This window comes from Vombatus ursinus, unplaced genomic scaffold (assembly GCF_900497805.2).
Source record: "Vombatus ursinus unplaced genomic scaffold, bare-nosed wombat genome assembly UNPS02010788.1, whole genome shotgun sequence".
NCBI lineage: Eukaryota > Metazoa > Chordata > Mammalia > Diprotodontia > Vombatidae > Vombatus > Vombatus ursinus.
Genome location: NW_020950566.1, coordinates 5514133 through 5539144, shown reverse-complemented (window position 1 = coordinate 5539144; position 25012 = coordinate 5514133). Strand labels below are relative to the sequence as shown.

Below are 25012 nucleotides of genomic sequence, written 5' to 3'. Positions count from 1 at the left end.
GAGAGAGAGAGAGAGAGAGAGAGAGAGAGAGAGAGAGAGAGAGAGAGTGTGTGTGTGTGTATGTATGTAGTGGAAGTGCTATTTGAAATTGTTTTTCTCTAAATGATTATGAAATAGAGAAGTCCAAAAGTGACCTATTCCTTCTGTGCCCAGGATAATGTAACCTAATCATCTCCACAGTTAGCACAAAATAACAGCATTCTGTGCCATAAACAGATATGCTAGGGTAGGGGTGGGAAACCTGTGGTCCAGGCTACAAGTGGCCCTCTAGGCCCTCAAATAGGGCCCTTTGAGTGAATCCAAACTTTACAGATCAAATCCTTTTAATAAAAGGATTTGTTCTGTAAAACTTGGACTCAGTCAAAAGGCTGCGCCTTGAGAATTGACATTCCAGGTAAGAGATGAGCGTTAGCAGTGTGGTCATCGAAACCTACCTCCAGCTCCTTTTGCTGTTCTTTCCTAATATATTGAAAAATAAATGAATTTCCAGAGTTCTTAGTAATAACGAAAGGGTGATGCTGTGTCAAATACAGTCAATATTAAAAATAAGCATCTCAGGATTTGAAAACACTGAGACCATCCAGTGGCTCTCTACCCATACATCCCTCTGATACTGTCCGTTAAGCATCCTTCACCTTCCATTTTGGGATTCAGTCCTTCCCTGCGTTCATAAGACAGGAGATAAAGGGCACTTTGTCAGCAGTTTCCTGGCTGAGCAGTGATTTAGTTTTGCTGCTGCTCCTATTCTGACCTTGGTCCATGAATTTTCAGTGACTGGGTTTCCTGGCTTGTGATAGTTCTAAAGCACAGATAGATCTGACCTTATCACCTCCCAGCTTAAAAAGTCTCCAGTGTCTCTCTAGTAACTAGGATAAAGCCAAATTTCTCTATTTAGCATTTTAAGATCTTTGCAATCTGACTGTAACCTACCTTTCCATGCTTACCACCCATTATTTCCTTTCCCACACTCTGTGTTCAAGCAAAATCATTCTACTTGTTCCTGCACAAAACATTCCCTCTTGTTCCTCCGTGATTTTGCACAGGACTGTTGTCCGTGTTGGAAAATCCACTCCCTCTTCACATCTCTAGATTCCTTCAAAATGCATTTCAAGTGCTACTACCACCTTTTCTGATCTCTCTAGTGGCTAGTACCCCTAGAATTACTTTGTATTTACCTTGTATGTTCTTGGTGTGTACTTAGAGGTGAATATGTTGTTTCTTCTTACAGAATGCAAGTTCCCTGAGAGGAAGACTGTGTTGTTATTATTGTTGTTGTTTGTCTTTGTATCCCTGGTGTCTAGCCTAGGACGGTGATTGTCACTTATAACTGATCCCCTGGTAAGCGGATTGTCTGTGTTGTACTGTATTCTCCATTGGTTGCAATTCATGTCTTATAATCTAGTCTCTAGTGTTTGGTTTCCTGTTGCTAAATCTTAGCCTCTTAGTCCTGTCATCTCTCTCAACCTTAATGATTTGTTGTTTGGCTGGTTGGTAGGACAGCTAATTATTTTGTCTGCTGTTTAGACTTTATACCTATTCAGTTGGTCCATTCCTGCTTGGGCACATCTTTTACCTTAAATTGTAATACTGTAAATTGGATGAGAATACTAATGTCCCACTTGTTCTTTTCCCCTTGCATTGATCCTGTGACTATATATAAACTTTCTAGACTCAAAACCTAGCAACTCTCTACCCACGTAATAGACAATAGACATTGCTTTGTTCTGTGGGTCTGTCTGGACTTCCAGTCTAGGTCTTTAGTGATCTATATTATCCATTGTCAACCCAGTCATGGTTATCAGAGCATGTAACTACTAAGGTAATTAAGAATTTATTTATTTTTAATTACCTGGTTCTGTATTTGAACTTAACAGAATTTTTTTTCTGACTCCTTAGGAATAAGAGAGAGGTTATTTTATTCTGTGGTTGGGGGAGGGGGGTTTAGAAAATTAGATTTCTTAAAAAATCCTGCCATTGTCTGTGTCTGTTGAGAGAGGAAAGAACACAAAGGAATAGGATTAATTTGTTGCAGGGGAGATTTATGGCAAAATTATTAGACTATTATGTGACCCTGTCATTTAGCAATTGAATGAAATGGAAATGAAAAGGAATGGTTAAGCAAAAATATTTGCTTAAATTAGAATAATCTTTTTATACACATTATTTATCGTTTACATTCTTAATAAACCTCTTACCACAAGAACTAGCTTTATTCCAAATCCCATTATAATGCCTTAAATTCCTCTCTGAAAACCGTACAATTCTTTTTAAATCTTAACTTTTGCTTTTTTAAAAAAACATCCCATTAGGTACTAATTTTTATGGAACTACTGCTTTTTTAGCATTGAAAATAAATGCTAAGGAATAAATTTTCTAAAATATGACAGTGTTTTATGAGATATATTGTTGGGGAAATGTGATTTATTGTGTATATTTTCATTAATGTTTATGATCTATAATTTAATGAAATTTCTTAGTGAAATCTATAAAAAATATAGAGCAATTTCTGAAATATCTGAAATAACTCCAAGTTCAAATATTCTCTGATCCCAATTTATATTTTCTCACCATTTAAGCTTTTAACCCCACAACTACTGCTTTTCTTCTATTGTTATGGTACTGCTTTTTAGAGATGATTGCTGTGGGATTGTCCAAAGTTCAGTTACAGTAGGAATGGCTAATAAGTGCTTTCTACCTTCTTTTAAAACTCCTAGGTTTTCTTTTTCATAAGCAAATCCTGTTGATTCAAAATGATAATTAATGCTTAACATCCTAATGGAAATGCATCCTGAATGCATGGTAAAAGAATTTCTTGAGAAGGTTCTTTTTCGTGATCTGGGAAGAAGCAAGTCCTATAGAATTTCCGCTATTTGTTTTATAATTATTGAAATAAAAGTTTAAGCTGTGATACTTCACCACTTAAAAGACATGCAGATTTTGTGTGTGAAAATTAAGAAGGAGCATGGGCAGCTACTTCAAGATGGGGAGGCAGAGGGGTTGATTTTGAAGGGAAAGATAACAAGAGATTAATTGGAAAATCACAATACAAGGATTAGGACAACACTGTATTCACACTTATCACCTAGATCAGCTAAATTCTGACTTGGCCATTTAAACACCAACTTGGCTTATCAGAGTTTACGTATAGTAAATATACTAAGTATATGTGGGCAAGGTCAAGGTGTAAAACGCAACGTGAACAAGCTAGAAGTAGAATGAAATACAGTTCCCGACAATATTCCCTCCCCTTCTTCCTGAGTTCTACTCATGTTTCCTAAATTGCAAAGGACAAAGTACAGTTTAAGCGTACAGTTTCTCAAGTATGCTTCGTTCTAATACTGCTGTCACCCTGGTGCAGAGGAAGCCGTCATTACTTCATGCCTGGACTATTGCAATATTACCTTCTGATTGGTCTCCCCACCTCAAGTTTCTGCCCTCTCTAGTCTGTTCTCTTTTCAGTTGTCAGATTAATCTTCCTAAATTGCATGACCAACCATGTTAGACACACAGCTCCCCTCTGCCCCATCACACACCTCCAATTCAGTAAACTTCAGTAGCTGCCTGTCACTCATACAATCCAATATAAAATCCTTTCTTTGGAGTTCAAAATCCTTCATAACATGACCACCTCCTACTTTTCCTGTCTTCTCATACCTTAATCCCCCAAAGTACTCTGTCATCCAGTGACACTGGCTTCCTTGCTGTTCTTGCAAGACACTCCATCTCTGAACTCCTGGAATTTCCACTGGTTCTCCACCATACCAAGGATTCTCTGCTGCCTGGTCCCTCAGGTTTCCTTCAACTTCCAACTAAAATGCTACTTTTTGGAAGAAGCCTTCCAAAGCCCCCTTAATACTAGGGCCTTCTCTCTGTTAATTTTCTCTAGTTTATCTTGTTAAATATTTTGTTCATACATAATTATTTTATGTTATCTCCCCCGTTAGACTTCAAGTTCCTTTAAAATTGGGACTGTTTTTTTTGCCTTTCTTTGTATGTCTAGTACTTAGCATTGTAAAATTTAAAATGTCTTTATTGATTAAATCAGGGTCTTTGAGTCAGTTTCACACTCATAACTTAGTCATGGCTTCACTTAAGTTCCACACTCATGGTCTAGCAATTGGACTGTGAGGCCCTTGAAGGTAAGGATTCTTTTTATCTTTCTTTCTTGGGCAGCTGAAGTTAGGACGATCTGAGCTCAAATCTTGCCTCAGGTACATACTGGCTTTGTGACCCTGGGCAAGTCACCTAACCTCTGTTTTCCTCATCTCTAAAATCAGGATAATAATAGTACCAACTTCCTAGAGTTGTGAGGATCAAATGAAACAGTAATATAAAGCACTTGGTACAGTTCCTAGAAAATGCTAAGTGCTATATAAGTGTTAGCTACTGTTGTTGCTTCTATCCTAGCACTTAGCACAATGCCTGGCACAATGTAAGTAGGTGTTTAATAAAAGCTTCTGAACTTGATATACTGTAAATTGAAAACAAAAATGGATCTAAGCATAATGAGAACAATAAAGTATTTGATACCCCCGTGGAAACCGTTCTTTATTTAAAATACTGTCAACACCTTAATGCTAAGAACAAACGCTAGAAAAGTGATATCTTACCAGGAAGACTGTCTAAGCCCACTCTGGATCTGCTTAGCCTTGAATCCATCACCATCACTCCTAAATGGTATTGAATATGTCTTTCAAGTTTGATGACTTATAAAATTGCATTGATTACTTAATGATAGTTGCCATCAAATTAGGTGATTCCAGTGGAGAACATAGTAAGTAACCTCATCTTTTAGAAACATTCTCCGATGACATCAAAATGTCATTTTGTTTCAATATATGTAAGTAATACATCCTATGAGAGGGTTTAAATGTGAATATAGAAGTCAGCCTGAACAAATATTTTTAAAGTAATTAATACTTGAAAATACTTTGGACTTCTCCAGGAAACATATCAAATACAAAAATATACAAGAGAAAGATGTATGATTTGCATGCTGAAGTTCAAACTTAAAAGAGACAAAGAGCATTTAACACCAGTGTAATACAAGTCATAATGTATACTTTTAGCATGGTTATATGAACAGCAGAATTAGCAACAAAAACATGTACAATATTAGTGAAACAGGATTCATCAAACAGTCCCTCTTCAAAAATTGGGGCAGCTAAGTGGCACAGTGGATAGAGCACTGGCCCTGAAGTCAGGAGGACCTGAGTTCAAATGTGGCCTCAGACCAAACATTTGACACTTACTAGCGGTGTAACCCTGGGCAAGTCACTTAACCCTAATTGACAAAAAAAAAATGAGGAAAACTATTGATTGATCTTCTCAGAGAACACAATAAGCTGGTTAAAAAGTTGCAAAGATATTTATGGAACAAAGAGACCTCATTTGCAAAGTAATAGTAAAGACTGGCAATGAGTGTATACAGCTGATTTTGTTAGATCCAACCAAGAGTTTTATTTCCAGAGAAAGCCCATTAAACGTTCATTCAAGAGTAGAATCAAAAGGCACTCCACGGTCAGCATCCATATGAACTACACCATCAGTATGTCAACAAAGAAGCAGTTGAATAAATGGCTGAGTCTGATTTGTTTATGGAAACTAGTTCATGCAATGATTCAGGATCAAGTCATTGCTCCTAGAAATAACGAAGATTATCCTTAAAGACAGCCTGGAAACTTTATTAATTAATGCCTGTTATGTGACATGTTGGAAACTGTTGTATCTGTCAACGTACTTAACAAAATATTAGCATCTACTGGGTATCTGGAAAAAACCAATCAGGTAGCTAGAATTATATGTCAAAAGTTTGGTATCCTTTATAAACTAAAAAATGACAAGTCTCCTTACTACTCGTCCAAACCTCAAAATATTCTTGGGACTTCAACAGGTAACCCGTTGGAGAATACAGTGCAGAATCGTAGATATAACTGTTACAGCTCCCTGTATATAATTTTGATCCACAAAGCTTTCAAGAAAAACATTTTAATCGATTCCAACATAATCTCTAAATTACATGGAATAAAAAATTTCTGAACAGGAAGCCCTAGTGAAAGAAATTAAGGACATGTGCAAAAAGGACAGGTTGCATACTCTGCTACTGGGTATATTTCAGAGTTGTGTTTAGGGAATCTACAAATGAGCATACAACCTAATAGTATTATTCAATTATGAAAAAGTAATCATTATACCCAGTTGTGCAGTAGTCCACAGAATATTTAAAATCATGAAATAATAGCAAGATAGACTGTCCTAGCCCTAGGTCTAGGATTCTATGATTAATCCTCAGACCTATCTTATCCTCAGTTCCATCTGAACTCCATCAAAATAGAGGAAAATAATATAATACTGTTAAAAACATTAAACATAAAAAGAACGATAATCATTTGTCCAAAAACCATTTCTATCTGAATTCAATTTTAAAATATAATAATAATTTCAACAATATTTAATATATCCTGTATGTAACAGTTTAAGGTTTATAAATTACCTTGCTTGAATTTCTCTTCTTTAATCTTTATAACAATTGTATGAGCCACAATTGTTTTAATCTATGAGTGCTTTTGGATCTGAGTTCAGGAACTTGAACACCGTGGTAATGAGAGCCACAAGGGATAGAAATACTGATTTAATTGAAGTGATAGAAAAGACAAGTTACACTTTTAACAGGGGAGACCAATAGCATCTTTGTGAATTGAGCTGCCTGGGAAACTCGTACAGACATGTTTTGGATCTGGATGGAGCCTTCACTGAACTAGACCAGAGCTGTATTTCTTACGTGAAATTGAGTTCTTTCTTTTTTTTTTCTGGGAACCAGCTCCACACTTGGATCTTGCACAACAGGTATCATCCAGTGAATTAGCACTTGGATTGATCAAGATAAATAATGGAATTTGAGGGGAGGGAGCAAATGAGTTCAGTCAGAGGGCACTATATCTGAAAATATGGGGAACGTTTTGGAGATTAAAGGGGAATTTTGATTTGTATACATGTAAATAAATTCTCCAGCAATTCCCTATCAGGTACAGGTAGAAGTTATTATCCCTGTTTTATATATGAGGAAATTAAGACTTAGATTTTTGTTAAGATTCAGTTCAAAAGGTCACATAAGCAAATAAGTGTCGGTGTCAGGATTCAAACCCTGATCTTGGAATACTCATTTTGAGGAAACTCTGTGTGTGTGTGTGTGTGTGTGTGTGTGTGTGTGAGAGAGAGAGAGAGAGAGAGAGAGAGAAAGAGATAGAAAGAGATGATTCAGGTTGAAGGATATGGTAGGAATACATCCAATAAACAGTTTACAATCATTTAAACAAGATTCCTTGGAAGTGCCCCAGATCTTTTAATATGTAAAAAAGAAATCCTACAACCTAGGACAAAGAACTGAGCTTTCTGCTCTTTACCTTGGGAAAAATAATTTTATTTACTATTCGTGGTGAGTTCTCTGATTGCAGTAATGGTATTGTCTTCATATTTTGTAACCTTTGTATGTAACTAGTGCCTGGTGTGATGCTCTGTAAGGAGTAATCACTCAATGATTATTCTTGTTGAAAAGTTTTATCATTGACTTTTAGGGTCAAAAATCCAGTTCCAGTGATTTACAAATAGAGAACAGTGGCCCCACAATGACTGAGTAAGTCATCCAAAGTCTTAAAACTGGTTAGTCTCTAACCTAGGACTAGAACCCAGGCAATAGGTATAAGATTTAGAACTGGAAAGGACCTTAGAGTTCAATTAGTGCTGTCCCCTCATTCTCTTGATGAAGAATTTGTGGCCTAAAGTGGCAGAATTGGAATTCAAGCACTGACCATCAGCCCTCCACATCATAAGTCAATGTTCTTTCCACTGCCCTATGGTGACCTTGACTCCCAGTCCTCTGTATTTCCCACTTATTACAGTCCTCTCTGATGGACTGTGACATTGTATGTACTAGAGAGGCATGCATAATCCAATGCATGTTGCTAGGAGACCTGAAGTCCTAGTAAGGGTCTCTCATAGCAGACTGACTTGAAGTAAGGATTCAAACTAAAAGCAGTCCTACTTTAAACCAGTGAAGACTACTGTAGCTAGCAGCAATGTCATAGTACCACACTACCAGCTGCCTTCCATCTATGGCCAACTTGATTGTAAGTAAACAGGCAGATTTCCTTGACAGAATGGCAATAAATCAGCCTAACCAGGTAAGTCTTCCTTGAGTTTCTCATCATCTTGATACCTTTGTGCCTATGATTAGCACTTAATGTGGAAAGAGAGAAAGGGGTTAAGGAGTGGCTATTTTATGCTTCTCTTGTTTAAAGCCACTCCTCTGTTACACAGTTTGGCAGACATACAGATGTCTTGTGAATAGATGATGATCATTTCTATCTTTCAGATATAGAAAAACAAATGTTTAGAAGGATTAAGTGTCATACTCAATGTACAGCAAGCCGACACTCACATATTTTTTCTTCTCCTCCTTAACATATTCTAATACACCATGGTCTAATTGATAAAAGATAGTGTTTAGTTATTGCTGTTTAGCCAATAGGACAACAGTATGCAAAAAGTTAAAATAAACTCATGGATTGGTTTAAGTATATCTGATGTCACAATTTTTATATTAGTAGGTCATAATTTTTGTGAAATCACATTGTAATAAGACCGTTTTTATTGTGCTTCATTATGAAAATCTAAAAATAAAAACCCGGAAGGGAGGAGGCATGTCTTGGCTCCATGTAGACTTTTTATATTTCATTGTTTTAATTAACTGTTGCCAGAAATTGAAGCCAAATACTTAACCTTTTGCATTTTGTTAATATTTTGTTTTTTTCATGTTTGGTGGTTGCCAGGCAAATGGAGGAATGAGGCTATTTAGGATGACTTCTTGGAAACGAAGTGTTGCATCTTCTTGGCTACTGAGGTTTAGCATCTTCCTACTCCTTAGCCTTCCTGACTCAGAAGGAAAAGCTATATGGACTGCCCACTTGAACATAACATTTCAGGTGGGAAATCGAATCATATCAGAGTTAGGGGAAACTGGAGTATTTGGAAATCACTCTCCTCTGGAAAAGGTGGCTGGCGTGGTGGTACTTCCTGAGGGTTGGAATCAGAATGCTTGTAACCCCATGACTAATTTCAGCAGACCTGAGCCAACAGAATCCTGGCTGGCCCTCATTGAACGGGGAGGCTGCACTTTTACACACAAGATAAAGGTGGCAGCTCAGAAGGGAGCAAATGGAGTAATCATCTACAACTCTCCAGGTACTGGCAACAAGGTTTTTCCTATGTCTCACCAAGGAACAGGAAACGTCGTTGCAGTGATGATAGGGAACCTGAAAGGCATGGAACTTTTTCAGTTGATTCAGAAGAGAGTCCATGTAACAATTATAATTGAAGTAGGGAGAAGACACATGCCCTGGTTGAATCATCATATCATGTCCCTGTTTACCTTTATGGCTGCCACTGTTGCCTGCTTCTTTTTATATTGCGCCCGGAGGCCCAGAATGCCCAGCGCTGCCACCAGGAGACGCCGGCAGATAAAAGCAGATATCAAAAAAGCAATTGGTGAGTTGGAACTGCGTGTGTTAAAAGAAGGGGACAAAGAAGTTGATCCCAATGGAGATAGCTGTGTTGTGTGCTTTGACATGTACAAACCCAAGGATACAGTGCGCATTTTAACTTGCAAGCATCTTTTCCACAAGACATGCATTGATCCTTGGCTCTTAGCCCATAGGACATGCCCCATGTGCAAATGTGACATTCTTAAAGTATAAGGAACTAAGGGAACATTCCAATGATGACGCTGAATCTTACAAAATCTAGTATTGAATGAATTATTGTTTCACTTCAGCTAGAGATACGAATGAACTGCTTATAAACTAAGACCATGCTTCACTAAAAAGTTAGTCAAATTTGTGTGTCCATTTTTTTGTCCATCTTGATAAAATAAACTCTATAGAAAAGGATCAAAATTCATGTGTGATGATGGTCTTCTTTTTGTAATAAAACCCTAAAACATACCCAGTGAACTGGATGTTACAGGTTTTAAAGGTCTAGTTTCTAATTCATCTGACTTTTTCTAAGATACATATACCACTGTTCTCTCCTTCTTTTCTACCTATCTTCCATGCATACATCACATTACTATCTCTGCTAGTTTTCACTGTTTCAGGATTCTGAGGTGGAGTAGAGGTGCAGTGGAAAGAATATTGGCTTTGGAGTCAGAGTACTAAGGTTCAAAACCTACCTCTGATTCTTAATATTTGTGTAAACATTGGGGAGATGACTTAATTTTCCTTAATTATAAAATGAGAGGGTTGGACTAGGTGACCTCTGGAGTCCCTTTCACCTCTAGAATTATTATCATATTTCATTGATAGGGATACTTCCTACACCAGTGAAAATCGAAGTCCCTTCTTGCTTTAGTACATAGATGATCTTTATGACTCGCTATAACCAAAAACAAAACAAAACAAAACAATCCTCTCTCCCTCAAAAAAAATCTGTAGAAAATCTTGAAGTTCACAAGTAGGTAGCATGCTTAGATTTAAAGGGACCTGGGTTCAAGTCCCATTTCTGTTACATACTGGTTGTGTGACCCCTAGGCAAACCTTCTAACCTTTCAGTGCCTCAGGAAGAGCAGTTACTGACCAGCATTAGTAGAGAGATTTTGCTAGTTAGTTATTTCATAGGTCTGTTTAAGGGGAAAGGTTACAACTTCTGATGAATTCTTTGTAAAGAATCCGTAAGAAGTCTCTGTCTCTCATCCTCTCTGGGTCTCTCTGTCTCTGTGTCTGTGTTTCTCTCTTTGTATCTGTGCGTCTCTCTCTCTCTCTCTCTCTCTCTCATTCTCTCTCTTGCTCTTATTTTTTTTCTCTCTCTATTATTATGTATTATTATTATTATTATGTATTATGTGTATGTATTAATGTTCTTGTCATCCTGATAACATGCTTCTCTAAAATGATCAAGGTCAATCCCTCGGGCAGAAGACATACAATCACTCAAGTCCTATACAGAAAGTCTTGGCTACTTAAGGCTGGATTTACCAGAACTTCTGTTTCACGTTTATATCCCCTAGTCCTTAGCAGGAGTCCAAAATTATCCTTCTAGAAGTATGCCAAGGATAGCTTTACTTAAATGTTCCTTAATGCTGATTCAGTCTCTGGATCACTAGCCATTTAAGAACAACTGTAGAAAACCACTGTCACGCAAATAACTAAGATTTTTCCCCCTCATCTTGCCCTCTTCCCAGAGTCTCATTTTTGCCTAGCTGTACATTTCCAGATAGAATATATACAGGAGAGAAATTTTAAGCTTACTTTAAACATATGAATGTTATTTTTGTGACTGATAAAACACATTATTAATTCCTAGGTTTCATTACCTATTGATATATCTACACAAATAATATTTTAGGGGAAGGGCAGAGACATGAGACAGTTTCATGACCTGTTTTGAAAACTGATCGTTATGGATTTTAGTTTTTATCGTGACATATGTTTTCATAAATTTCCTTTTTTTAATGCAAAATCTTATTTATCTCTAGGTACCCTTTTACCCTCTTCTCTTTTTCACACTTTCATATGCTAGATAGCGTTATCACACTATACTACTTTTTTGAATAGTTAAATTTAATGAATAATGTTAATTTAATTAAGTCATTTTAATCTTAGCTACCAGAGGATTCAGTACCAAAGTCAAATGAGATACTGAGCAAAGTGAATCAATAACATTCCTCTTCAATGACGGAACATGTAGCTTTAGTATAATCTTATCAAAAGAAACAACAGTAAACATATAATATGATGGAGGTTAAAAAAAAAACAAAACAGACCATTGCCACCAGGAAAAGTTTTGGGTAGCAATGATAAAGTTTTTCTTAGTTCTCTCACAAAATCATCCTTTTATTTTGAATGCTTACTATGCAGTCAACATCAGTCCAGCTAGAATTTAGCCTGATGAGAATAATATAAAGAAAATCGAAAAATATCTTGACAGCTGCTGAAGTGCTTCATTTGGGGGAATTCTTACTGTTGTCCCCTTTGACTTCTAATACAGCAATTTAGGCTCTCAACTTTTCTTAAACCACTTTGAAATTATGTTTAGCTAATGTAGAATTAGTACATTTTTGCTTAGGTTGAATTTTTCTTCATTAATTTGATAATATATTATACTGCTAAATCCATGTTAGCCATTTTTATCCTTCTCTACCACCACCCTCATTCTAAAATTAAAAGCTTTCATGACCCATGTATCAGATTTCTTCTGGGAAACTATGGGTTCAGATTTTTTTTTGCCTTTTTTAAAATATCTTTTGTTTTTACTTGATGTATAATCAGAAAGTCAAACTGAGTCGCTAAAAAGCAATAATCAATCAAAAAAGATCCCTTCATTATCCTTTAACCCCTACAAAATGAAGACATTGTTAAATATTTGAATGTAGGTTTTTTAGACATGATCAAAATATTTTACCTATTTCTGTTGATGTCTAGTCCAGGGCTGAGTCCAAAAGAGTCCTCTATCTCCTTAAACTTGATTCTATTTGACTATAAGATTGCTCGCTTGATCATTTGTTCATAAAAGCAACAAAACCTCAACCCATTTGATTTTACCACTGTGCTGAAGAAGAGAGGAATTCATTTGTCCCATACAAATATTATTAACAATTTTGTGGCTTTAGGTCACAGCCTGGCAGATTTTTAAAAGTAAAGTATATGCATGGATTTCCCATTTTGTTTTTATTTTCAGTTAATGGCCTTGGAGGTTAACTACCTGCCAGTATTATATGTAACTAAGCAATAACATTTTATATAACAATATGGAAATCACCCCTAACAACACTTGACCAAGCCAATAAAATTTCAGTATGAGCTAAGATATTTTATGATTGGCTGAATTGTCTCTGATGTCACAATCACATTACCCAACAGCAGTCTGTAGAGACTTAGTGGGACTAGATTTTTTCCCAATATAAAGTTTTTCTCATTCTTACCTTCAACATCTCAGACTCATAAGAAGTCTTCAAGAATTTCCCCCCCAAAATGTGGGAGGGTAGTAGAATATGTTTTCCCCTTGAAGACTCTTTTCTTTCTGTTGTTTTAAGTTAGTTGCCACCAGATGTGGGAGCCACTTCTTTTTGCTTCACTGGTTCTTAAGTTGCTAGGCAAAGGGAGAAATGAATCCAGTTAAGACAGGTACTTGGAGAATCAATGCTGCTTCTTCCTGGCTTTTGGAATTCACTGTCTTTCTGCTGCTTAGTCAGAATTATTGCAAAGCAAGCGCCATCTGGACTGCTTATATGAACATATCATTTCACATGGGGAACCGGATGTTATCTGAGTTGGGGGAAACTGGGGTGTTTGGAAGAGGCTCCATTTTGAAGAGGGTAGCTGGAGTTGTAGTGCCACCGGAAGGAAGGAACCAAAATGCCTGTAATCCCTTGACCAATTTCAGCAAACCCAAGGACTCAGAAATGTGGCTTGCCCTCATAGAGCGGGGAGGTTGTACTTTCACACAGAAAATAAAAATAGCAGCAGAAAAAGGAGCCAATGGGGTGATCATCTACAACTTCGCAGGAACTGGCAACCAAGTGTTTCCCATGTCTCACCAAGGAATCGGAGATATTGTTGCAGTAATGATTGGCAACTTAAAAGGCACAGAAATTTTGCATTTGATTCAGAAGGGAGTTCATGTAACTGTTATGATCGAGGTGGGCAGAAAACATATCATCTGGATGAATCACTATTTTGTGTCTTTTGTTATTGTCACAACTGCTACCTTGGCCTACTTCATTTTCTATCATATTCGAAGACTCTGGGTAGCAAGGATTCAAAATAGAAGATGGCAGCGGTTAACAACAGATCTTAAGAAAGCTTTTGGACAGCTCCAGCTGCGTGTTTTAAAAGAAGGGGATGAGGAAACAAATCCAAATGGGGACAGCTGTGTTGTGTGTTTTGAAGCGTACAAGCCTAATGATATCGTGCGTATTCTAACTTGTAAACATTTTTTCCACAAAAATTGCATTGACCCCTGGATTCTGGCCCATGGCACCTGCCCCATGTGCAAATGTGACATTCTCAAAGCTCTAGGGATTGAGGTGGATGTTGAAGATGGTGCTGAATCTTTGCAGGTCTTAATGTCAAATGAATCACCTATTGCCACATCACCTAATGAGGAGAGTTCTGGAAATGACCACCCTTCTGTAAGAAGATCAGATAAAGTGACCCATGGGGAAGAATCCTCTTCTTCAGGAAATGATAATCAGTCTAGTTCTGTATCAGTAGATGTTCATCCTTCACCTTGACAGCATGCCCTTTTGAAGAAGTGGATTAAACTTGTGTTTATCAAATCAGGTCCAAAATACTGACAAGCAGTTCTGTCTGTCTAAAGTGGGAAGGTGGTGTTGTTGGGGGTTTTTTTGTATTCTTTTTTGTTTCTATAGTAATTATTTCTACCCTTTATCAAGAGATCCAAGCCACCCAAAAAGGGGGAGGGGAGAAACAGCCTATCAAGAAATGTTTATGATTTTATTTTGTTCTAAACCATGCTCAATTTCACAGTCTTGTATACATATGAATATGGGTTATAATTTTATAATACGTAAGTATAATTCCCTTTTGATGAGAACATTTCTAATACAGTTTACACATTGATTCTAGAACAGAAGTGTTATGAAAGTTGAAAAACATATATTTTAAAACTAAGATTCAGTTTTTCATTTATTTTTTCTATTTTTAATACAGTTGGTTATGTTGAAAGAATGATAATTTTCTATTTTGGTCATTGAAATTTTGATATGCATCATTTAATTAACCTTAAGAAGAAACTTTTAATAAAGCTATATTCAAGTAATATTTATATTTCAATCAAACTACATCTACATAATGACAAAGTATTTTGAGATAAACATTGATCCTTCAGATAAACAGCAAATATTTCATTACTTGATATTGTTAGAGGAAATGCTCAAAGATTCCTAATCTGAAACTATGGCTACAGTGAGGAAAAGACAATTCCTCTGATAAACAGACATGCCTTCTTAAAAAATTCCTTTCCTAATTTTTGTTAATCCATTAATAAAATACTGAATACCAATATGTGTCAGAACCTCATTTGTTTTACAAACAGATAACAATGAGCAATAAGTGGCAGTGGATAGAGTGCCAGGCCTGGAGTCAGGGAGACTTGAGTTCAAATCTGCCCTACTAGCTGTGTGATTCTGGGCAAGTCACTTAACTCTATTTGCCTCAGTTCCTTATCTGTAAAATGAGCTGGAGAATGAAATGGCAAAGCACTACATTATCTTTGCCAAGAAAACCCTAAATGGGTTCACAGAGAATCAGACATGACTGAAAAATGACAACAAAAAAAAGTATAAAATGAAAGTCTTTCACATGTCAAATACCATTTCCAAAGTCATATACTTTTTTTTTTAGCAACCTGGAAAACAAAAATTTAATCTCAATCTTACCAAGAAGCAAGAAGGGGATAGAATTAAAAAAAAAACATATCAAGGCATTCTGATATAACATGAATCTAGTCATATGGTTCACAAAATGTGATAAAAATTGTTTTCCAGTACTGGAATTTTGTTAACAATAAGATGATTTTTTAAAAATTTCATTTCCTGTCTGCAGTAGAGTAAGCATAGTGGTAATAGGATCTTAGAATTGAAGGAAATGTTATGGATCACTACTCCAATCCTTCTTATTTTGCAGATGAGGAAACTAGGCTTTGGAAAACTGAAGCTGAAACAAAACTCAGTCTTTCTTTCTATACTGAATGAGTAGGTGACAATACAATTCTGCTGTGAACACAACAGGGCTATGTTAAACACCACGGGCTCCCTTTGCCTTCCACATTTTCATTTCTTTCCCTCCCAACTTCCATTTCTTAGAATCCCTGGATTTTTTAAAGTTTTATCTGAAGGGACCACTTCCTCCATCAGGAGTTTTTATGGCCCCTGCCCTCCGCGCCCCCCCGCCAGTGTCTTCTCCACTGTATCTTTACTCTGTATCCTGTATGTTCTGATTTTTACATGTGGTCTTATAATGTAAGCTTCTTGAGGGCAGGAATTCTTATTATTTTTCAATTTGTATCCCCTTAGTGCTTGGCACTTAGCCTAGCACAAAGTAAGTGCTTAATAAATACTGCTGTTTAACAGATTGTTTGGCTACTTACATCTAGCTTTTCTCTCTCCACCTTCCCTCCCCATCCACCCTTTCCTGTTTTTATTTTTTCCTTTTTCTTTGTTCCTTCTCCTAGGCCTTAGGCCCACCAGTGATCCTTTGGGTGTCATGAAGAGTACAGAGATCACAGACTATTGCAGTAAGATTTCTAAGGTTGGGGGAATGAGTTATTTTAAATAAACTTCATCCCTATTCCTTTACTCTTTCAAGCTCTTGGATCATTTGTATTCTTTTGAACAATTTAAGTATAAGAACTGTCTTGTTATGACAGGAGTCTAAATTTCATAATGTATGTTCTGGGATTTTTTTTTGAGGGGTGGCATGTTGGGGGCGGTCAGGGTCAGAAAACACATGATTATTCATTCAAGGGGAGTTTGAATGTTTTCGATGGCAAAAGATGAAGAGATCTAAGATAATCAGTTCTTCATGGCAAAATAAAAGGACTCAGAAAAACTTTCCTGTAAGCCTTGCCTTGCAGGGGAGTGTGAATAGATTGACAAAGCCCAGTTACTTTGGGTATATCTGCAGGAGATGAACATAACATTATTATGCAGAATGTAATTAATTATTCATTGTAATGACACCCTACATGGTAGGTTGTATCTTCTGTGCACTTGGTGGTATACAATGCTTCTCTTTCAAGACAATACTATGATTCTTCAGTGTGGTGTGTCATTTTGTTCCCCAGTTCTGGTGGCATTATAACCCTCTCCTGCAGCTATATTTTTTTACGATACCCTATCCTGCTCCATATCCATCCTACTCTCCACTGCTCTACCCTGCCAAGAGAAAGGCAGAGTGATATAGGCCACCGCCACCACTACCACCACACATTCATGTAGCACTTTAAAACTGTCAAAGTCTTTTACATATTGATCTTATTAGAGTTCAAGGCTTGGAGTCAGGAAGATCTAACTTCAGATTTCATCTTTGACACATTAAATTATGAGGCCCTGGGCAAGTCACTTAACCCATATATACCACAAACAAGTCCCCAGGACTTATCTACTAAGACTATTTTAGTGGAGAAAGTTCCTGTATCAGGAGTAGCCTGCACCAGAGGTATCAAACACACCCCATACAGCAGGCAACACTCTTAAGTGGACTTGAACCAGAATTAAAATGTGATTGGGAAATATTTTACAAAGTAAATAAAAATGCAATAAGCTTAGTCAATATGATTTCATAGGGATCCGTAAGTATAGTTTTACTGGCCTCTTTCTATTTGAGTTCAGCACTACTTCCCTACCCTGACTTGCACAAATGCTTGACGTTTACATGTAAATGGTAAGGTGAATCTCTCAATAATGTTGTAGCCTAAAGGGTGTTTGTGCATGAGAGAGAATATTTAGTTAAATGGTTTCTCACAAATTCCTTCCAACTTGGATTGACTTTTTATAAGATAGAATGCATATGTAGGAAGTGTTATTCTGGTTCCCTGCTACGTGATTATAATGATGCCTGCCTTTAGCTTGCTGTTCTTTAGTCATTACCACCAATAATTGTATTATTCAGTAGCATTTTGGAATCTAGGCATGTGGGTATACTAACGAGTTCCAAACTTATTGTTCGCCCATTTGCTTTCATTCTTTTATAAACTAGGGGTAATTTGCTTGCCATATCATTATAGCTATAAAGAGAGACTGAGACAACTGAATCAAGAAGTGTCCTGGGTGATAGTCATGAGTAACACAACTATGGGACCTGCTGCTCAGATTATAACTGGTGCCAAATGGTCTCAATCAGAAACAAATTAGAAACAGCACGAAGGGCTGAGATGAGAAGGATCAACATTCTCATGAAATTTAAGATAAAAGACAACGGCTTAGAATGAACATAATGAAATGTTAGGTGTATTATTAGGTGTATTACTGTGCCATATAGAGTAGCTGAATACCCTGTGATAAAAAGGAAATTAAGAAATTAAGATAAAAGTAATCAATATGACTACATTATCTCTGTCAATGAAAGCCAGAGGTTGTGATTTTTTCATCATACTGAGTATAGTTTCTTTCACATGGCAGATATATAAAAAATGTTTATTTGCATTGAATGTAGCTAAAGGAATAGAAATTTTTTAAAGTTGAACAAACTATTTGTGGAATTGAGGAATTGAGGTTTTTGAAAACCCAAACATTAAAAATGTATTGATCTATAAATCTGCAGAATTTGCCTGCCTCTAAAACAATGAAAACATATATCTCAAATGGTCTAGGCCTCTAGGGTATATCATGGTATTACGAAAACTACCTCTATTTTGGCAGTGTGGCCTACTGAATAGCATAGTGTTAGACTTGAAATAGGTTGGGGTAAAAGACAAATGGTTTTCAACATCTACAACACTGAGTGTCACATAGTAGGTTCTTAAATTCTTATTGATTGATTTTCCTTATACTGTAACTTACTATATAGCATTCCAAGTACATGTGATCCCATTGTTTTACAGCATGGTGTCAAACTGAGAAAAATTTCTGAGGGTGGCACATTGACTTAGAAAACCATATAATGACATTATTTTGCACCATGTGTTTATTTTGTTAAATATTGCCCAATTTTTACTCTTGTTATGGTCACACTCAAGAGTTTTGCTGCAGATTGAGACCTGACACCTGTGAGTCTGACAGTTCTGTACCATGTGAAATTCCTTACAACTTACAGATCAGTACACTTTGGTGAGAGGTAGCACAATGATGGTGGGTCAGATAGAGAGTTGGTATTCCACTTCTGACATATAGTAGCTCTGTGATCCTGGACAAGTCATTCTCTATCAGAATGGCTCTTCTCAGAAGCTCTTTAAGACTAAGGATTGCAAGATTTCAGCCTGCACTGCTAAAAGCTCTTCCTTACCAGTGCTTGTGCCTGTGTTTTTGATGCTTGAGTTTTTGATAAACATTTTATTTACTGTTTACAATGTACAAGACACTGTGCTAAGTGTTCTCTTAACATAAATCAGGGTTTCTTGAACCTTGTTTGTGTCAGGGACCCTTTGGCAGTGTGGTGAACCATATGAACCCTTTATCAGAATAATGGTATTAAATGCATAAAATAAAATACCCAGGATTACAAAGGAAACCAGTTATATTGAAATTTATTTGCCAAATTATTTTTTAAAAAGGTTCATAGATCCCAGGTTAATAATTAATCAATCTTTCTCTCTCTCTCTTTTTCTTTCTTTCTCTCTTTCTCTCTCTCTATCTCTCTCTTTGCTTCTCTCCCTCCCTCCCTTCCTCTTTCTGTTTCTTTCTTTATGCAAACATGTATAGTCATGTATATGTGTATATATATAAAAAACCACACTTTTAAAAATACACACACAATATAAAATAGTGTACATATGTGTCGGAATACATGTATGCACGATATTTTATATCTGTGCACTGTACACATGTATGTACACATATATGTATGCACGTGTGTGGAAATTGTTTGTGTGGGAAATTCCCAGTGAGAAATTTTCTGTACTAGTACGCATCAGCACTTCAGCACCTTAGAGCCTTATAGAGCTGTCTGGAGGCTCTGAGTTGTTAAATTACTTGCCCAGTGGCACATAGACAATAGATGTCAGCAGCAGAACTTTGAACACAGACCTCTGACTATGAGGATAGATCTCTACTCATGATCTGACATCATTTCATATATTCATATATTATCTACATATAGGTACAAATGCATGAACACATCTCCATATGGAATTCTAACAACAGAACATATTAGAAGAATTACACTTTTGGTAGATAGGCCAACTTTTAGGAACCGTATATTCTTTTGGCTTCATTAAAGTGAAATATATATTTCTTAAGCACCTGTTATGTGCAAACCATTCTGTTTGTCACTGAGAGTACGAAGATAAAAAATTATAGTCTTGGGCTTAAGAAGGTACTAACACAAATTATACTCTAATGCAGCAGATATGACCTGACAGAAATAACTGTAAAATGTTATGAGTACATATGAGTGAAATGTGTGTTGGAGCAAGCTTATACTGGCTTTTGTGAACAAATTGTTAAATTTCTAGTATAAGCATTGTACACCTCAGTAATCAGCAAATGCCATAAATCAGGACTTGATTTATTGTTTTGTTAATTGCCTATACTCTTAAGAAAGTGATGGGGAAAATGTTAGTAATGCAGTTAAACTTAAAAGTGTGTCATGGAAATTTTTCTGGAATGTTAGGTATTAAAAACTTGCTAGCAAACCTCTGGTTCAAACCATTGTTGATGTTAAGAGATTTGAAAGCGTGTTCGTGGCTAGCAAGTGTGTCAGAGAATGACTTTTGGTGGTGATGACCTCTCAGTTGGGCCTTGAAGGAAAGGATTTCAATAAACAGAAATGAGTGTATGTAACATGAAGACAGTGCTTAGAGATGAAGACAGCAGAGAATGGTTAAAGGTGTTCTGCTTTACCAGACTGTGTATAGGCTAGATCCAGCAACAAAGAGCAACTCCACAGGTTGTGGAGTTGGAAGACCTGAGTTTAAATGTTGCCTCAGATACTACCTGGGTGGCCTTAGGTAAATTCCTTTATCTCACCAGGACCTTAGGTTTCCCCATCTTTAAAATTATACACACATGAACATGTATGTGTGTTACATACATACATACACATTACCCACACAAACACTGATAGAGTAATCCTGTGGGTTTCCCATGCAACCACGTCTCGCAGTCTGGATGATCTGAATTCTGATTCATCTTTTTGATATTTCCCATGTGGATTGCCAAAGTGATCTCTCTTGATTAAGCCTAGATCTCACTAAAGAAATCCTGCAGTATTATGTAGCTCAGTGTATCCAGCACAACGTAATCTGCAAAGAGGACTATCTAGAGAATCTTGGAATCTCTCTTCCATAGGAGTGGAGGGAATCTTTGGCTAGTCTCTCTCTCCATATTTTATGATTTAGTTGATTTTGATAATAAGACAGTTGTTCAACAATAGCATTTCTTTTAGTCAAAACTGGCAAGGAATGACATATTTTTTTTTCTTTTTTTTTTTGTAAGTTTTATAGTTGTCTTTTTTTTTAAAGGCCATTGGGGTTAAGTGACTTGCCCAGGGTCACACAGCTAGTAAGTGTCAAGTGTTTGGTCTGAAGCCGGATTTGAACTCAGGTTCTCCTGACTTCAGGGCTGGTGCTCTATTCATTGTATGGCTGCCTTTTGTTTTTACACTATAGTCATTTCCCTTTAAATCCCCCCCATTGAAACTTTGCCTGTAACAAAGAAAAACATTTAAACAAAGTCAACTGACATAACTATGTCTGATTGTATATACCACATTCTGTGTTCAAAGACCCCACCCACCTCTCTATCTGACACAGGAAGTTTCCTCGTCTGTTCCTCAGGACTGAGATTGTTCACTATAATTCATCAGATTTTACCTGCTTTTTAGTGTTTAAGTTGTTGTGGTCTTTGTGCATGTTGTTCTTTGTTATTCTTTATTCCATATGCATCAGTTCATACAAGTCTTCCCAAGTTTCTCTGAGTGTTTCCTTTTCATAATTTCTTATGGTATAAAAATATTGTATCTGATTCATGAGCCACAGTTTGTTCAGCTGTTCTCCAAGCAGGTACCCATTTTGTTTCTAGGTTTTTCGATTGAACAAAGAAATGTTATAAATGGTTATGGTTACAGTCACATATATGACATTTATATGGTTACATATAAGACATTTCTTTTGGTCATTGACCTTCTTGGGATATATGACCAATAGTAAGATTGCTGGGTCAAAGCATATGAACACTCAAATAATTACAAAATGTTTTCCAAAATAGTTGGACCAGTTCATAACCCTATAAACAGTAATATTATTACACTGATCTTTCCATGGTCCCTCAGACATGGACTGTTTACATTTTTCAATCTTTGCCAGGTCTCAGTACCCATCCTTACTTCCCTCTCCACAGCTCTTAATTCTTTTGACCTATATTTTCCTTGACATTCTGTAGATTTTTTTGACACAGTTTTCATGAATCTTTTTCCATCTTTCTAACCATTTCTTTTTAGTCTTTTTGCTGGATAATCATTTATGTTCCATTGCTATTGTATGCACTGATCCCAAGTCCTTTCCTGTGTCATTTTTTCTCTATTCTCTTTCTTATTGATCATATCAGATCCTATGGTAACAATTGTCATCTCTCTGTTTCCCTAACCCTTCTCAGAATAATGTTTTTAAATGCACAAAATGCATAGAATTTCAAAGAAAAACAATTACATTGAAATTCAGTTTTCCATAATGTGAATGTTTCTTCTCAGTGTGTTTTAAAGCTCTCTAGGTCTCAGGCAATATTATACAGGGTGAGTAGATGCTTAATAATTTGATCATCATGATGCCCTTCATGTTCCCACAATTATACAGAGTGCTTGAATATACTCTCTAAATGCTAACACATATGTTACTTTCTGCAGTTAGGACTGTGGGAAATATGAAGTTATTTTAAATGAGAGATGAACCAAAACGGCAGAGGGCTGATGGTGCATTTCAGTTGGATGTCCAGTCAGCAGTAGAAGAGTCCAAGATACAATTGCAATACTGATAAACTAAAACACTTTATCCTGACTAATTTCATATTCTGCCACTAAAACGACCAGGGCATTCGTACTAATTCAGGATAATCAGAAATAGAGTTTTCTCACTCTCCTAGGTTCCTATATGTATTATCTCTCTATGAGCTTTCTCTTTCAGTACACAGTCTGTCTTCATCCTAGATCACAGTATACCTGTTTGATTCACGGTGTGCCTATTAAATTCTCTGACCTAGGACTGTAGGATTTGATTTTTTTTGGTGGATCAGGGATTAGAAGATGACAGGGAAGATGGTAAGGTTGGCCTGGATGTTGTGGTGCTGACAACATTTCTTCTTAGGTAGTAACAGAAAATGGGAAATGGCATGAGAAGGGTAAGGGTTCAGGTTGGGGTTATAGAGGTGGAGTGTGAAGATATTTCCTGTGTTAGACACAAGGCTGAATAGACAGGTGAAAAATATAGTGGATGCATAAAAGTTGTTTTTTTTTTTAAATTGGATTCTTCCTTCTTCAGAAGGAAATCCCTTAAAGGCACATTTATAAATAATGATAGTACCGTGTCTTGTTTCTGTGGTTTCTCATACATTTAAAACATCATTAATATGCATTAACTCATACCCACTGAAGAAAAAGAAAAAATAAAATTATCTGAACTGTGAGGGGGAATAAATTAGTTACAAGGATTTAGTATGAACAACATTTCTGGGTTGGGGAGGTAAAAAAAAAGGTGGGGATGATCAAATAGTCTTTTATATGATGTATTTTTAAGCAGAATAGATTATAGTAGTTAAGGATTGTTTTGTGTTTGCCATAATTGTATGGCCGAAAGATATGAAATGACACAAATTATCTTGCATGGTTGTTGGGCACTTGTAATGCTATCATTAGATAATAATACATTAGAGTGTGTTTTTGGGGGGGTGGTCATGAAAATTCGGAACTATTTAGTCATACACTGAATGGATTATTTTTAAGTAGTTTCTTATTATAGGTTTAGTAAGTTTGGGATACTAAAGTACAGTACAAGGAAACATGGAACACATAGCAAGTCAGTATGGCAAGCCAACTTTATTGAGAGGACATACAATAAAGAAGGGAAGATAAACAGGTGAGATTTACTGGAGCAAGTTCATCCTGCTTGGGTAGAGAGGAGAAAGAAGAGACTCCTAGGGAATTGGTAGCTATTTGATATTCAAACTCTCCAAAGACTGACTGACTGACATTGGCCTTTCCTTGTTATCACTGATCTAATATTGAAAAAGTGACTCAAGATTTGAGCTTTCCCAGGTTTTCTTTGTGTTTTGAGGTGGTTTGACTACTGAAGCTTTTATAATAATTTAGTAAGTGAAAATAATACCTGATAAAGCCAGGATTTAGGAATATCAGACAAACAAAATGATATTATCAAGGATAAAAACAGAGGAAAATGAAAAAAGGACTATACTCATGGCATTATTAAGAAGACTGCTTTGATAAGTGTGACCAACATCTACTTCTTCAAGAGTTTGTGGCTAGAACATCCTATGACAGTGCTATCAGGAATTATTTCAGGCAAAGTCTCAGAATTTAGCATGCAGATAGTAGTTTTTATCTGTTATTTAAAAGACTTTATGAATAGAAAAAATGCATATTCTAAATAAACTACCATGGGTGAATGAGACATGCTACAGAGTTAATTTACATGTTCATTTGGAGGAGTCAAAAGATCCATTTCCTGGTCAATTCCTCATCTGTAATTACTTTACCTAGTTCAAGTTTTTATCATTACTGATTTTTCCTTTGCCTGTTGAGCTACTCAGCATATGATCATTGACTTGTAGTCTTGGTATACAAATGTGTTTTTTGTGTTCTTTAGTTGTCTGATGCTTCTTGACCACTTCAGGGGTTTTCTTGGCAAATATGCTGAAGTGGTTCCTTCCCCAGCTCATTTTACAGATGAGGAAATTGAGGCAAGATTAAGTGAGTTGCCCAGGGTCACCCAGTTAATAAGTGTCTGAGGCCAGATTTGAATTCAGGAAGATAAGTCTTCCTGACTTCATACTGACAACTCTATCCACTGCACCACCTACCTGCCTTCTGGCATATAAAAAGAAAGGCCTAATTTCTTGGTAGAACTCAGATGTCAGGTGTTAAAATTCAAAGAGAATATGGTCTATGTCTGCCTACTTCTCTTCCATTAATAATTATGACATTAAAGGGTATTTTCATTGCTTTAGCCCATATCTTGTAGTCCAGTAAGGCAAAGTGCCAACAGATAAATCGTAGGTCAAATGGCACCCTATAATCCTTTCTTTACTCCAAGGTTCCAGCCAGCCAGTCAAATT

At 36.5% G+C, this 25012-nt stretch overlaps 3 protein-coding genes across 8 annotated transcripts in view; all 3 read left to right on the top strand.

Moving 5' to 3' along the window:
* The window catches only part of CADPS2 (calcium dependent secretion activator 2), a 700135-nt gene that overhangs the window by 203882 nt on the left and 471241 nt on the right, over positions 1 to 25012 (top strand). The window contains exon 1 of one of the 6 annotated variants that reach the window (XM_027855144.1): positions 16263 to 16322. The exons of the other annotated variants lie outside the window; for them this stretch is intronic. Within the exon in view, the coding sequence (XP_027710945.1) occupies positions 16278 to 16322 (45 nt within the window). The 5' untranslated portion in view covers positions 16263 to 16277. Of the gene's footprint in view, positions 1 to 16262; positions 16323 to 25012 lie in introns of those variants that run through there. 6 annotated transcript variants of the gene reach the window in all.
* Positions 8112 to 9752, top strand: RNF148 (ring finger protein 148). The gene is made up of 2 exons (XM_027855146.1): positions 8112 to 8180; positions 8829 to 9752. The coding sequence occupies exons 1-2, from the start codon at positions 8112 to 8114 to the stop codon at positions 9750 to 9752; spliced, it is 993 nt and encodes a 330-aa protein (XP_027710947.1).
* RNF133 (ring finger protein 133) lies at positions 13157 to 14284 on the top strand. The gene has a single exon (XM_027855145.1). The coding sequence runs from the start codon at positions 13157 to 13159 to the stop codon at positions 14282 to 14284; it is 1128 nt and encodes a 375-aa protein (XP_027710946.1).